Source organism: Heterocephalus glaber, unplaced genomic scaffold (assembly GCF_053883595.1).
Source record: "Heterocephalus glaber isolate CG9 unplaced genomic scaffold, H.glaber_assembly_v1.0 deba00001689, whole genome shotgun sequence".
Taxonomy (NCBI): Eukaryota; Metazoa; Chordata; class Mammalia; order Rodentia; family Bathyergidae; genus Heterocephalus; species Heterocephalus glaber.
In genome coordinates, this window is record NW_028258414.1 from 10,334,765 (window position 1) to 10,351,325 (window position 16,561).

The following is a 16,561-nucleotide window of genomic DNA, read 5'->3' on the forward strand; positions in this document are numbered from 1 at the left end:
GGAATATAATGGTAAACTGGAAACTTGTTCTTTAACTCTTGGGAAATTTTCTTGAATTATTTTTATTATTTCCTTCACTTCCTTTGTTCTTGGAATGCCTAGTCCCAGAACAACCTTCTACTTCTATCTAGTTCTTTCTCCTTGTCTTTTGCCTTACTTTATTTTCCAGCCTGTTGAGCTTTTCTTTCTGCTACTGTACTTTTATGTTCCAAGAGCTTTTTTTTGTGTCTACATCTGTACTCTGTGTATTTCTTTTGTTTTGGTTTTGGTACTGGGGATGGAACTCGGGTTCTTGAGCTTGCACAGCAGGCGGCAAAACCACTGAGCTAAATCCCTGGCCCTGTGTATTTCTTTTTATAGCAATACCTAGTTAATTATTTTATAGTTGCAAAGTTTTCTCTTATTACTGTGGGTATTACTGATAGGTTTTTCAGTATGGGGAGTTTCAAAAAAATCTGCATAATCTTTGTCTTTTCTGTCCCACCACACCCCTCCCCCCAATATGAACAAGTTTCCAAATTAACATTCTGTTCTCAAAACAGTGCTTCAGGTCAGGCAGGGACTAGTGACGGGGAACTAGAGAGGGTTTGGGTTTGGTTCTATATAAAATGGGTATAGTAGTGCGTGTGTGTAATTCCAACACTCAGGGAGAGGCTGAGGCAGGGGGATTACAAGTGAAAGCCCAGCCTGGGCAATTTTAACAACTTAACACCCTATCTCAAAATTGAAAAATAAATACATACATACATACATACATACCTACTCACCCACCCACATAGACAAACAGACTGGGGACATACCTCAGTATGAATGCCCTGAGTTCATACCCCAGTAATGCACTAAATAAATGTTCAGGAGCAAGTAATTAACTATACTAAAGGAAAGAAGGGGGGAAAAATATGAGAAAAGGAAAAAATGGAAACAAAGTCTCTAAATAGGGAAGGGTGGAGGGGTTGAAGGGAAGACAGGGAAATGGGGAAAAAATAAGAACTAAGATACATCATGTAAAGGTACAAGATCCCAAAGATGAATGTAACTGCATTTTACACCTAAAATGTACCAGTAAACTTAATGAAAATTTAAAAAAAGAAAGAAGCAAGCCAGCCAAAGAAGAAAACCAGATAAATAAATAAATGTAACAAAGTAAAAGCAGCTATTATTCAGTTTCACTTTTGAATATAGTTGTGTTCTTTAAAAAATATTAACCAATAGAACTTATTAGAATATTGAAGGAATAAGTTTGTTACCAGAATTTCTAGGCAGTTGGTCAGTATTGGGAAATATATTAATCTTTCTAACATTTATTGTTTATCGGGTATGCACTGTTTTACCTGTTTTTATATTTTATTTAATTAATAATCATACAATAATCCCAAGGTCACTCTAAGGCAGTGTTTCATATGAGGAAATAGGAGTGCAGAGGACACTTTGCCCAAGATCATACAGTCACTGAATTGTGGAATCTGGGTGTAAAGCCAGTAGTCTCCCTCGAAGAATGCATTAGTTTAGAGTTCGCATTGAAACTATAAAGTTTCATAAAATTCAGGGCCCATTTCCAATAGAAAAAATGTTCTTTAACATCGTAATGAGTATTTGTAGTATTTATTGATTAGTACAAACCTACACATTACTTTTTGTTTTGTTGGTTTTTGCAACACTGGGTATCTTAACGCAGACCCTTGCACGTGTGAAGCATAGGCTGTACCACTGAGCTCAAAACCCTAGCCCTAAGTTTGAGCTCAAAACCCTAGCCCTAAATTTGAGCCCTAACTTTTTTTTTGTTTTGATACGGGGCATAGAACTTGGGACCTTGCACTTGTGAGGCAGGCGGCAAAACCACTGAGCTAAATCGCCTACCCCCTAACTTTTTGTTTATTTGTTGGTTGCTTTGGTTTTTTGTTTGTTTGTTTGAGACAGGGTCTCACTATGTAGTCCAAGCTGGCCTTGAACTCACTATGTATCCCAGGGCTGGCCTCAAACTCAAGTGATCTTTCTGCCTCAGCCTCCAGTGCTGAGATTACAGGTGTACCTGTACCAACATGCCCGGCCCGTTTGAACCCTAACTTTGACACTCCGCTCCTCCCTCCTTTTATTAGCACCTGTTTGTAATGTAGAATACTGTTCATTTTGGGGAATTGGTACATGCATATAATCTATCTTGATCATTTTTATCCCTTTATCTCCCCTCTCCTTTCTGTCCCCCTACCTCAATATCCTTATCCATCTCCAAAAGTCTGCCTTCTTATTTTCTACCATCTCTCCTTTATTTTTTTATTTATATTTTAGATTTTTCATACAAAAGAAACCATGCAATATTTAACTATCCATGTCTAACTTATTTTGCTTAACATTATGCTCTTAAGTTCCATCTGTTTTCCAGCGCATGGCATGATTTTATTCTTCTTTACAGCTGAGTAATACTCTATTGTGTATATATGACTTATTTTCTTTATTCAGCCATCTGTTCTGGCATCTAGGCTATTTCCAAAGCTTAACTATTTTGAATTGTGCTGCTATAAACATGTGTATGCATGTATTACTATAGTATGATCTCTTTAACTCTTTCAGAAATGTACCAGGATATTCCTGAATTTTTATTTTTAGTTTTTTTAGGTATCCCACTACTAATTTTTCTCATCATTTGTTGTTGGTTTTTGTGTTCGTGATGATAGCCATTCTGACTAGGGTAAGATGGAATCTCAGAATTGTTTTGATTTGCATTTCCCATTAGGCTAAAGATGTTGAACATTTCCTCAAGTACAAATTGGCCATTTGTACTTCTTTTGAGAAGTGACTACATATTTGGTTCATTTCCTTTTTTTTGTGTTCTGGAGATCAAACTCAGGACCTCCCATTTGCCTATTTTTTGTTAGGTCATAGGGTAATTTTTTTGAATTATATAGTAGCTGGCAAAACTTTTTTTCCCTATTCTGTAGGTGGTCTTTTCATTCTGTTGATTATTTATTTTGCTGTGCAGAAGTTTTTTGATTTGGTGTTATCCAGTTTGTTGATTCTTCTTGTTATTTCCTGTGCTACTAATACCTGTTCAAGAGTTTGCTTGTGCCTATGACTTTATCTTCTTCCAGGAGTTTCAAAGTTTCTGTTTTTATATCTATGTCTGATCCATTTTGATTTTAGTATGGAATGAAAGATAGGAATCTAGTTTTAGTCTTCTGTATGTTGATATCCAGTTTTCCCAGCACCATTTGTCAAAGGGGCATTTTTTTTCTCCAGTGTCTGTTTTTGGCCTCTTTGTCAAAAAGTAAGGGGTCCATAAGTGCATGGGGTTGTTTATGTGTCTGTTTCATTGGTGTACATGTCTGTGTTTGTCCCAATACCATGTTGGTTTTTTTTAGTGTATCTTCGTAGTATAACTTGAAATCTGGCATTCTGATGATGACTCCCACTTTTCCCTTGTTTCCTCAGGATTGCTTTGGCTATTCTGGGCCTTTGTTGGTTCCACATGAATTTTAAGGTGGTTTTATCTAGTTCTGTGAAGAATGTTATTGGTACCTTGATAGGAATGGCTTTAAATCTAAAGATCCCCATTGATAATATGGCCATTTTTATCATTCTTTTTTTTTTTTTTTTTTTTTTTTCGTACTGAGGATCGAACTCGGATCCTTACACTTGTGCAGCAGGTGGCAAAACCACTGAGCTAAATCCCCGGCCCAGTATGGCCATTTTAACAATATTAATTATGCTGATCCAAGAACAAGGGATGGTTTTCCGTTTTCTAATGCCCTCTTCAATTTCTTTTTTCAGAGTTCTGTAATTTTGATTATACAGGGCTTTCACCTCCATGCTTAGGTTGATTCCTAGGTATTTTAATTTTTTTGAAGCTATTGAGAAAGGAATTGCTTCCTTGATTTCTTTTTTGTTGGGTATATTATTGGTATATAGGAATGCTGTTGATTTTTGTTTGTTGAGTCAGTATCCTGCTGTTTTGCTGAACTTGCTTATCAGATTTATAAGTCTCCATATGGAATCTTTTTGGATCTTCTATGTAAAGAATCATATCTGCAAACAGGGATATTTGACTTCTTGCTTTCCAGTTAATATGCCTTTTAGTTCTTTCTCTTGGCTAATTACTCTAAGTTTTTAAGCACTATATTGAACAGGAATGGTGAGAATGGACAGTTTTGTCTTGTTACTGATTTTTGAGGAAATACATCATTTTTCCCTATTCAATATGTTGGCTGTGGGCTTGTCATATGTGGCTTTTTAAAAATCAGTTTGAGGTACGCTCCTTCTGTACCTATTTTCATCAGTGTTTTTTATCATGAAGGGATGTTGGGTTTTGACAAAGCCTTCTGCATCTATGGAGATCATTGATTTTTATTCTTGATTCTATTTATCTGGTGTTTTGCATGTAGGTATGCATCAGAATCATTCTTATTCAGGATAAGCTTGTGTGTATGTATGTATGTGTATATATATGTATATGTATTTATATATGTATATGTATGTATATATTCTCTTTTGGGGAGGGGAGGGTTTGAAACAGTGTCTCGCTATGTAGTTCAGGCTGGCCTCAAACTCACTATGTAGCCTGGCCTAGCTTGGAACTCTTGGCTATCCTGTTTCAGCCCCCCACCCCCCGCTTTTTAGGCATGCGCCACCATGCCCAGCTCATATGTGTATATTTTAAAGCAGCATTTCAGGTGATTATTAAAAAGCTACAATATTTTTAGCTGGGCATGGTGGTGCACACCTGTAATCCAAGCACTTGGGAGGCTGAGGTGGGAGGATCGCCAAGAGTTTAAGACCAGCCTGGGCTATATAGTGAGTTCAAGGCCAACCTGAACTACATGAGACTGTCTCAAAAACCAAACAAAAAACTACAGTATTTAAAGGTACATTAAATTTTGGGGCGAAAAACCATGCCTATAACACTGAGTCTACAAACTTTCTTTTCAGAGTTCTGGACTTTGCAGTTAAGACATGAATTAGAACTAGAGGCATAAATTTTAGAAAAAAAGTGAAATTTTCTTTACTTGCAGTTAAGGGAAAGCTTACCTACAAATGCTTAGGAATTCTTTTGTATAAAACTTAAGTATCTTTTAAGTTCAAGGTGAGTGGAGGAGTAGAGCTTTAAAAAAACACAGAAGCCAGTATAATATAATAAGCACTTTGAATAACAACCAAAATATCAAAAACATAAATTTTTTTAAAAAGTTGGGGATACTATTTTGCTTAATTTCATCTTCTGAATTTGAATTAAAAGCAAAAATTAACTAAATTTATATTTAAAAATTTATTCAAAAAATCTAACTTTTCTCCCTATTCCCTGTCCTATTCTCTGCCTCCCACAGGTAACCATTTTTAATTAATTTTATGTGTATTCTTGTTTTCGTTTTTCTAAAACAAACCAACCAACCAATAATTTTATGTTATGTCCTTTCTTAAAAGGTAGCATACTGTATTTGTCTTTATCTTGTCTGTCACTTTATTGATATATCTTGGAGTGATTACTCCAGCATCAATACCTAGAAATCCTCTTCATTCGTTTTGGTTGGAGAGAATTTCAATTTATGAATGCTTATTCAGGCACCCTCCTAGTAGTAGTTATTATGCATGAGAGTGATATTAATGGGGGCTGTGTGGATGGAAATAAAGCTTTGAGGATATGAACAAGTGGACACCAGTACAGTACTGAGGGATAAGGAAGATTAATGATATGAAGGTATCCACTCTGAAAATAATTCATAGGGTTACTGTAATTCTACTTAAAACACCATTGAACTTTAAAGATTATAACAGATTGGGCCGGGGATTTAGCTCAGTGGTTTCAACGCCTGCTGCTCAAGCACAGGGACCCAAGTTTGATCCCCGGTACCCCCCCCCAAAAAAAAGATTATAACAGATTTGGAAATTTATTTAGATGAATACATGTTTGAACACAAGTTATAGTTCTGAAAAAAGAATGGTTGAAGAATAACCTAGTGATCAGATGCTAAAATACTGTATGGTGAAGCTATAAAATTAAAAACAAGAGTGCTAGCACTAATACAAAAAAGACCAATGAGAAAATGATCCAGAAATGAAACATGTTGGGTATAAGGGTCTAATTATATATGATCAAAGAAGTATACATATCCATAGAGAAGGAAGGATTATTTAACAAATAGTGTTAATAGAGCTGTAAGCAATTTGGAGTAACAAATTTAGATTTTAAAAATATATACTAAAATAAATCCCAGATGGGTTTAATAATGACATTAAAAAACAACAAACCAAAGAATTTAATTGTGTACTGTTTAAATTTAAGAAGATTAACTGGGCTGGGAGTGTGGAACCAGTGGTAGAGTGCTTGCTTTCATGCATGAAGCCCCTGGGTTTGATTCCCAGCACTACAAAACAAAGAAGTTTAACCGAGTTTAGGATTAATAGAAGAATTTGTAAAGGAGTTGATTGAGTGTAGACTATGTAAAATTTTATGTCATCCAAAAATATAGCCAAAATGAAAAAAAATGTAGCAGATTGGTGAAAATATTTGAGGCAAATTTCTTTGTTTAAATAGTCTTAAATATGAAATTCTTATGCAAACATATACACGGACATAGACCAAGACTGAATAATTAAATAGGAAGCTCAATAACAACAAACATGAAAAAATGTAAACACAAAGTATGAAGGAATTATGAGGAACCCCTCATTAAATTAGCAACAACTCTCATGCTGGCTAGAGTAAGGTACCATAAGGAAATGTATACATTGCTAATGGTCTTATATATAAAACAACCATTTGAAAAGCACTCTTGTTATGTGTCAAGATTCATAAAAATCACCATACTTTTTGACTCTGGAATCTCACAACTCGGAATTGATCCAAAGAAATTAGCCAGCCCCCTTCTGTTTCCAAAAACAAACATATAAACCCAAAGATGTTCACAGAGTTGTTTCAAACAGTGAAAAATTAGAAACAACCTAAATGATTCATACGGAGAAATAATTCAGATTTGCATGTGTCTCCTGCTGGAATATAGTACAATAATTAAAAGTATGTTAATGGAAATTGCAGTTGAATAATGTGATATGGATAATTTTTAAAATGAGGTTTGAAATTGTATATACAAATTTGATGTTGACTGGAAGAAAATACATAAAAATGATAAGTGGTTGTGATGAAGGGATAATAGGTAATTGTTTTTGTAGTTTCTGTGATCCAGTTTAATGGTGAGCTGTGTTGGTATAAACACAGATCAGGGTGGCTAATAGACCTATGGTATGAGAAAATCATGGGCTTTGGAAATGGGGGACAACCAATTCTGGTTGTTGTTCTTACAAGTATATAACCTTGGCTCTAGTACTTAATCTGAATCTCAGCTTCTTTACGTGAAAAGGGAGTTTATACCTTTTCCTCATGACTGTTGGGTAGATTAATAATAACTTGATAGTAGCTAGTAGTAAACATAATGTTCGCTTCATGTTACATCTGGAATAATCAACTTACAAGCAAATAAAATCTCAGTAACTAACAATTAAGGTTTCTCCCTTGTATCACTTATTAGCTGCAGATGGCTGTGACTCTGATGTATGTTCTCTGCTCTGATATGAAAGCGGAAAGAAAGGTGGCAAAGCCACAAGATAGCTCTTAAAATTCTGCTAGAAGTGGTAGACTTCCCTCGTATTTCATTGAGTGGAAGAGTAATGTCAGTTGCACTGGAGGTATACTTCTGTGGGGATGCAACAGTGCAGACAGTGAGTGTAATTTGAACAAATAAACAGATAATGTATGACAAAGTGTGTGCAATTCTTGTTTTCACCTTGGTAAGTATGTGACAACCTGGGAATGTCTAGAGGAGAAGATAGGGCTGGAGATTTCAGCCTGAAATACAGTGGGAAGAGAGTTGGAGAGGGACATTAATGCTGTCTTCAGATATTTGAAGAATAGCTGTCACTGGACAGAGAGTTTAGTACAGTGGTGTATGGCACCAGTGGGTAGAAGTTGATTCACTTTAAGGGCGCAAGTAGGAAAGGGAGCAGAAAAGGGAATTGTTGGTTGTTTTAATTATGTTACTTTGCTTATATTCCTCAAAAATAACCCTATGGGGGTGTGTGTGTGTGTGTGTGTGTGTAAATTATGTATAAATGTCAGAGAAAACTGACTCACAGTCATATCACAAACACATGGTAAAACAGTTAAGAAACCAAGTCTGTAATCTCTATGTTTTGCTATTCTTCGTTGGTCTGTAAGCCTCCTTGCAATTAAACTGTTCACCACCAGTCATCCTCCTGCCTGACAAAGAAATGGCAACTCCTCCTCCATCACTCATAGGGGTTAAACAGAACAGATAGAAAGGTTGAAAGGAATATTGGGCTCTAAATTAGTGGTCTGCAAACCTCATTGATTGCATACACCTCTCAGCAAAATACTTGAGCATATACCATATAGAGGATTCAGCACCCTTTTCAGATGATGAAACTGAGGTTCAGAGGAATTACCCTTTATTAATATGTATATTATAAAACATAGGAAATAGAAATTTTAAAAGATTAAAATTATACATAAAATATTTAGGTTTTTTTTAGAAATTAGATTTTATGCAAAATCCTAACTTTACTGCTTTATAAGTGAGTACATACTTTTTCCTATATCTCTATGAGTTGTCTCTTATATACTCACTGAGATGTACACCACCAACATTGTAAGTTTATTGTTTCGAGTGATTTCATAAGATTCTTTTCAGTACGAAGATTCTGTGATTATTCTGAATTATTTAGCTTCATTCAATTTAGAAAAATATTCACTCATTTTATTTTTGTGGTGCTGGGGATCAAACCCAGGGCCTCAGGAATGCTACACTTAACACCCTACCACTAAACTCCATCCCAGCCCCAGAAAGGTTTTCTAGGTAGACTGTCTAAACTCAATTACAAAGTCTCTGGCATTTGTAGCCTCAGTTAAGCCTGAAACCACAGTGTGAAAAGTGTTTAAAAAAAAAAAAAAGAGAGCAAACCCACAAGCATTACAATCTCTATATAAAGCAGATGTAAATAGAGGTTATTATATGTGTGACACAAGAGACAACCTCGTTATTTTAGCCATAATCTTCTTTGCTAAATCTCTGTGCGTCCAAACTTAATGTAGTCTTTAGGTTCTAAAATGAATCTGAAGTTTTGCCTTGAGAATAATAAGAATTTTTGTACTTGGGGAAATTATTATTTAGCACTGTTTTAGAGTGGAACCAAAGTTTTAAGTTAGGCTGAGCCTACTGAACTAAAATTTTTATGGAGAAATATCCTCTAAGAAGCAAAGGAGCTATTAACATAGCAAAGAAAATGTTTGTTTTTCCGCATTCTGGTCCTTAGTGATTGGCCATTGCCAAGTTGATGTCTTAAATCGCAATTCACAATAAAGATGTGAAGTAGGGCTGGGGATTTAGCTCAGTGGTGCTACTGCCTGCCTCTCAAGTGCAAGGTCCTGAGTTTGATCTCCAGTACCCTCTCCACCCCCCCACCCCCGCCCCAAAGATGTGAAGCGCCAACCTGGCAGTGCATTTTCAGCATATATCCTGAGTGGCACTCAGGACAGGAATTCCTTGATAATAACTCTTAAGGATCATTTTGTTCTAGAAAAGTACAGTTTAAATAGTTTAATTTGGTATTTGTTAAATTTTTGTATTCTTTACTCAGTCATTCAGTACTTCTTTGTGCCAAGCCCTGAGGACCTGTTTAGTTACACATGGCATGGAAAGCCACCAGCATCGCTTTGCTCTTATCAGCGTAGTTAGGAGTCCCTGCTTTGAAGTGAGAAGTGTTTGCCTACCTGCTTGCTTGCCTTTTTCTCTTTCCCCATCTCTCTTTCCCCACCTCTTCCACTCCCTTCTTCTTATAACTCTTTCTTCCTTTGATACGATAACAACACGGGGATTTTAGAGTCATAAAACTTGCATGGTATAGTTATGCAAGAAATGAATAAACTCACTTGTTTAAAGAGCAACTATCATCTCACCTTTGCCAGCTCTCAAGACAAGTATGTTTGTTACCTCGCTCAGAAACCGTGTATCTTCTTTTTTTGTGTGTGCGGGGTGGGGGGTGGTGCCGGGGATCGAACTCAGGACCTTGCACTTTCGAGGCAGGCACCAGAGCCACTGAGCTAAATCCCCAGCCCCCAGAAGCCGTGTATCTTAAGTGGTTTATATTATGCTCAAATTCTGTGTTAAGTAAAATCGCTAGCAGTATTTTTTATACAAATATGCTTTTGGATGCAAACATTTATATGATTAGATAATTTTTCTTAGTCTTTCTTTGCTTATGTATCTCCTGAATTAGAATTGTAATTGTACTATTTCTGGACTTAGCCATTTTTGTACGTTTCTGTTTGTTATATTACAACTAGCATATTTCTTATGTGCTTTAATTGCTTTGTTACCTAGAATATGTCCTAGTTAATTATAGACCTGTGGGGTTTTTTTTTTTGCTATTGTCTTCTGTATTGATGAATTTAGAGGTAATTAAAAGAATAATTCTTGTCTTCTTTAGCATCAGACAACAGTCAGCGCTTTCGAGAAACCTGTTTTGCATTTGCCTTGACCCCACAACAAGTGCAGCAGATCAGTAGCTCCATGTAAGTTGTCTCCAAGTGTAATTGTAGCCTCGCCTTTAAATCCAGTGCTGTCTTGAGTGATATTTTTTTTTTTTTTTTTTTTGTACCGGGGATCGAACTTGGGTCCTTGCGCTTGCAAGGCAGGTGGTGGAACTGCTGAGCTAAATCCCCGGCCCTTGAGTGATTTTTTTTTTTTTTTTAAAACATTTTGGGTGGGTTCATATTAGCGTCCTGCTAATATTAGTATTGAAAATATTATTATGGTACAGTAATACCTTGGTTCACAAACTTAATTCTTTCCACGATTCTGGTCACACACATTGAACGAGAACCAAATCAAATTCAGTGCTTGGGTTCAGTGTCGACCTTATGGGAAAATTTGATTTGGTTCTTGTCCAATTTGGTTTGCAACCAGAATCGTGGAAAGAATTAAATTCATTAACCAAGGTACTACTGTATGTTATTTAAGAACAGTTACATTTCTGATAATTTTTTAAAACTTTTCTAGAGTAAGAGTGTCTTTGAATCAGCTTTCATGTGCATATTTTTAAAATAATTATATTTCTTATTCTGTTTCTTCTAGGGATATTTCCGGGACCAAATGTGACTTCACAGTGCAGGTCCAGTTAAGGTACAGTGTTGACTGTAGCATCTATCCAAAGTTTAAAAGATAATTTCCCCTGAAGATTAATTTAAAATCTACCCGATTTTCAGTAAATGTTTTGAAAGTATTAGGTTTAGATATCTGGGCAAGGCAAAACATTCTCCTGTGAATGGAATATTGTAATTTTTATCCAACTTATTTTAGTATAGCAAGTCATGTGTTACATATTTATCCAAGTTTCTTCACTTTGGGTGCCCTCGATTGAGAAGCTTCAGCCACTGGTATCTTTTTAAATATTATAGCGGTTGGTTCTTAGAGCAGCTTTTGTGTGAGGAAGCGCCTTATGCATATATCTTAGTTACTTTTCTCATTGCTAAGACAAGAATGCCTGAAACACAAAGTTAAAGGAGGGGCCGGGGATTTAGCTCAGTGGTTCCGGCACCTCCCTCCCTCTTGAAAGGCCCCAGTACCAAAAAACAAACAAACAAAGTTAAATGAGGAAAAGTTTATTTGGCTTACAGTTTGTAGAAGTTTCAGTCCATAGTTGGCTGACTCCAAGGCAGAGTGGCACATGGCAGAGGGGCACTGCAGAGGAGAAACAGTTCATTGTACACAGAAGACAGCAAAAGCAAGCAAGGGACAAAACAGGCCACTTTCTGTCCCTTATAGTGTATCCAGGTTACTGGGATTAGGGCAGTGCCAAACCAGTGAGTGGACTGATTTAGTAACCACACACCCTTAATCCTACTATCACACACCCTATAGATTCAGCAACCTCTGAAAAAGCCCCACCTATAACTGCTTGAGGCTTTAGGGGACATCTAGACACGAGCCATAACAGCATGTAAGAGGCAAACTACTGTAGATAAGGAACTGGTGTTACAGTCTGCAGCATCTTGTGGATTAACAAAACACCAAATAGCCTAGTTCTTTGTCTTTTTTTTTAAACAGTAGCAAAGTTTTATTAAAGAAATGTGCTCTGCAGAATGAATTTGGGCAAAGTAAAAGCAGGAAAAGAAATACACTCTACAGTGTGAGGGTGGGCCACCGTGCAAGAGAGTGGCCTGTCCTGTATTTTAAGTTACTAACCTAAATATGCTCTAATTTCCAATCCATTTGAGACCATCTCTTTGATGTGTTCATGGCAAAGAAAAAAATTTTCAACATGGGTTCACAGCTGCCCCTTATTTATTTCTTAAGATGTCTCCTGTCTTTATGTTAATATGTCTATCTCTTGCTTATATAAAATGATTTTATTCTGCTTTAATTATTCCATGATTATCCATGTACAAACCTAAGTGTTCCACATTGTTCTTGTTGGAATGGAGGGTAGAAAAGGAAGTAAAAAGACAATTGTTTTCCTAAGTAAGCCATTTTTTCTATATTGTGGAGAAATCAACAAATAAGCCTTGATAGTCAGATACTAAGTTGTATGTGCAAATTATAAATACAGTAATAGGTCAGAAAAGAAAGTACCACCTCACATTTCATAGAATAATATGAACAACTCTAATAGAGGCTTAAAAATAGTGTAAAAACAAGTCAGGTGTGGTGGTGCACACCTGTAATTCTAGCACTCTGGAGGCTGAGGCAAGAAGATTGCTGCGAGTGTGAGGCCAATCTGGGCTATAAAGTGAGTTCAAGATCAGCCTGAACTACATAGTGAGACTTTGTCTCCAAATAAAGGGGGTAAAAACAGTGAGAAAGCAAAGAAGAGGTTGAGTTGAAGATTCTAAGAAGAATATAAATATACTCATTGACTTTTAAACAGTAAAAAAATATGACAGGATCTTGTCCAGTAGACCAGTGATAATCTAAGTCTTGGTTTTGGAAGGCATCAACATAGACAATTTTTTTGTAGGTGGTACATGTTATCATCCTCTGTGGGTGCAGATTGTGATAATGTGAGTAAATTAAATATATGATGCCTTTATAATTAATTACATATTACATACAGGAAGTTTAATCTTCTGCACTTCTTTATTCAGCCATTTACTTTACATTTCATACATACTTACATGTGGCATTATCTTTTTTTTTTTTTTTTTTTGCTTACAGTATTGGGGCTTGAACCCAGGGCCTTCGTGCTGAGCCCTTGATATTTTTTATTTTGAGACAGTCTCTTGCTAAGTTGCTCAGGCTGACCTTGAACTTGGGATTCCCCCTGAAAGCTTCCTGAGTAACTGGGATTATAGGCATGTGTGCCGTGCCTGGCTCTCAGAGCATTTTAAACAGACACTTGTAATACTTCAGCTTCATGTGATGTTAACAGGAAGTGGCTACAAAATTATTACTGTACTACAATTTTATGTGATCATGATTTCATACTGCATCTTTATGTCTGTTCACATTCTCTGGACTGAAAATGGTATAGTCTATGTGTGTGCATAAGTTTTGATACATTTTTTACTTTTTATAATTTGTGCATATTTCATGGTGGTCAGTGATAAAATAGACTATTACCTACATATATTTTATGCATTCATGACATATTCTTTTAAGACATTTTGGGCATTACCAGCCTAGTTGGTTTGTCTGTTTGTCCAAATTGTCACAGATCTGCAGTGAGAGAAAGAGTATCTCTGTATAAATATACCTGTGCATTTCAAACCTGTATTGTCAAGGGTCTACCTGCTGTATTTTAAGCCTGTTTACACATGCTTAATCATGATGGGAAATGTCAGGTTTTTTTCTTTTATAGCTTTCCTTTTTTGTTGTTGTTCTTAAGTTGATCATTTTTTGAGTTAGCTATTGACAAAAATATTAATGAAGTTTTAATGAAATTATCCTTTAATAAAAGAAGTTAAACCTGACCTTTATTCTTTAGGTTTTGTTTATCTGAAACCAGTTGTCCACAAGAAGATCACTTCCCACCCAATCTTTGTGTGAAAGTGAATACTAAACCTTGCAGCCTTCCAGTAAGTCCTAAAAGTTGGTTTTTAAGAACATTACCAACATAACTATCAAATAAGTCATGTCAAAAACTAATCTTAGTTTTTCATTAAGAAAATAATTTTATTTTGGTATGCATTTGTGTGACCGGCTACAACATTGGCACCAGTTGTGTACAGCTAGCAGCTGTGACATTAGTTGTGGATTTTGAGTTGGGTGTGGTAGATTTGGTATTGTGCAGGATTTTATGGAGAAGAAGTTGTTTAAACAAAATCTCAGCTATGTTCATGTGACACTCTATGCCTGAGGCAGAATGTGGATTTGAACCATGATAAGCCTTACATAGGGTGAAGGAGGGAGCCATCTTTGGTCCCCTTGAAAATACCCCTTATATACTTATCGCACCTGTTTCTGTCAGAGATTTTGAATTTCTCTTGCTGATATTTTCCTCAGTATAGTATTTTCCTTAGTATAATGAGACTGTAAAATTCTGCTTTGAATGAAAACATTGATATTTTCTACTGAGTAGATGGTAGGGATTTTTTAAAAAAATGGAAGTTGAAATGGTTGAAGTTGAATAATAAATTGTATTTCTTTTTTAGGGTTACCTTCCACCTACTAAAAATGGTGTGGAACCAAAGCGACCCAGCAGACCAATTAATATCACCTCACTTGTCCGATTGTCCACAACAGTACCAAACACCATTGTTGTTTCATGGACTGCGGAAATTGGAAGAGTAAGTACATTCCTGTTTCCACCAGATTTTTGTATTATAAGGGAAGGTTGATCACCATGACTCTGTGTGTGTGTGTGTGTGTGTGTGTGTGTGTGTGTGTGTATGATACTACAAGTTACAAAGGGATCTTTGTCTCATAATGAATTTTCAACATGTTCCCATTTAAAAAATAGGATCATGCGGTACCCAGTGTTTTATAACCCGATCGTTAACTCAGCTGTTTATCATAAATGTCTCCCTATGTCATCATCTATTCTTATGGATTATATTATATAGCTACATCATATTCCAATATGAATATGCCCTTACTTAGATTTTGCTGAGCACTTACTTGGTCTGTTGATTGATCTGTTCATTGCAACTGCAAAGAACATTTTGAAGACTAGGCGCCTAGTAGCCATAGCTTTGCATACATACATCATAATATCCTGATTAGAAATTCTCCCAAGTAGAATTGCTGAGTGAAGAGCATGCAGAATTTTAAGAAATGTTGTGTATATTGACAGATTGCCTTTTCAAAAGATGTGCAGATTTATTCTCTTCCGGTGTTTCTTTGCATACCTATCAACACTATTCTCTTTTTAAAAATCTTTACCAATTTCATTAGGTAAACAATGGTACTACAATAAGTACTCTTTCATTATTACTGAGATTGAACGTATTTTGTGCCTATACTATTTGCATTTTTAAATTGTGTCCGTGTTTCTCTGTTGCTGTTTTTCTTATTGTCCTGTGAGTTCTTCATATACAGATCTGCAGAATTAGCTTTTGGGTTGGAAAAGGGAGCACAAGAGAAAGGAGGTAACATGGATAACTCCTTGGCTTCTTCTAGGTTAGGCAGCTAGGTGAAGGATATTCCCTGAGATAGAGGAAACACTGAGAAACAACTCAGCTATGTAGATTTTATACTGTTTTGCTTTGGAGGTGGAGGAGCATTGGAGAACTGAATGGAGAAAATAGTCCTGTTTTGAAGTTTTTGAGTTTGAGCTGCCTTGGAAACATCCCAGATAGGCAATTTGGGTACATAGGCAATTGGAGTAAGTTTGGGCTAGAGAAAAACTGTGAATCATCTGCATGTTAGTTGTTATTAGAGCCACACAGGCAGGGGCGATGTTGCTTAGATGGAATGTATCAAGTGGGAAAAGAAAGGAAGGATGCCTGAGACCCATCTTTGAGGAACTGTAGCAATTAATGCTGGGGAGAGGAAAATGAGCCCCCTGTGTTTGTGGGGAAGCAGTGACAGACAGTGAGTGGAGTGGGGTGGAGAGTGGGTCTGAGAAGTCAAGAGAACCATTTGAGAAAGGAAGGAAATGGTTAGGCATTATTCAGCAGGTGTTGAGAGGTCAGGTATGTTGAAGACTTTAGAAAATACCCTTTGAATTAGGAACATGAGGGTGACTTAATATAGCTATTTTGCTAGATTGTGGGAGAAGCCAGATTGGAATAAGCTGGAGTTTGAGACAGTGGAGATAATAGATGACAGAAGAGTGACTTTGGAGAGACATGAGGATGAGTGGGAGGAAAATGTGAGATTATGAGAGTTGTTTTAATAGGTTTAGAAGAGGGTGGTGGGGATCTTCTTGAGTAAGAGGTTGGCTGTACAAGGGAAAGGGGGATAATTGGTAGTGAATACCACAGTTGAAGAAACTCATGGGAGCTAGGGCAGACAGCTTCTTTCACCACCTTTTTTTTTTGGTACCGGGGATCGAACTCTGAATCTTGCGCTTGTAAGGCAGGTGGCAGAACCACTGAGCTAAATAAATCCCCAGCCCTAGC

The 16,561-nt window shown here is 36.5% G+C and overlaps 1 protein-coding gene across 6 annotated transcripts in view; it reads left to right on the plus strand.

Annotated features, from left to right (window-relative positions):
* Positions 1 to 16,561, plus strand: part of Pias1 (protein inhibitor of activated STAT 1) — a 144,096-nt gene that overhangs the window by 82,349 nt on the left and 45,186 nt on the right. For all 6 annotated transcript variants that reach the window (XM_021236903.2, XM_004855588.4, NM_001303302.1 and 3 more), the window contains 4 exons: positions 10,489 to 10,573; positions 11,136 to 11,183; positions 13,984 to 14,074; positions 14,651 to 14,785. In XM_021236903.2, the coding sequence (XP_021092562.1) occupies positions 10,489 to 10,573; positions 11,136 to 11,183; positions 13,984 to 14,074; positions 14,651 to 14,785 (359 nt within the window). The remainder of the gene's footprint in view (positions 1 to 10,488; positions 10,574 to 11,135; positions 11,184 to 13,983; positions 14,075 to 14,650; positions 14,786 to 16,561) is intronic.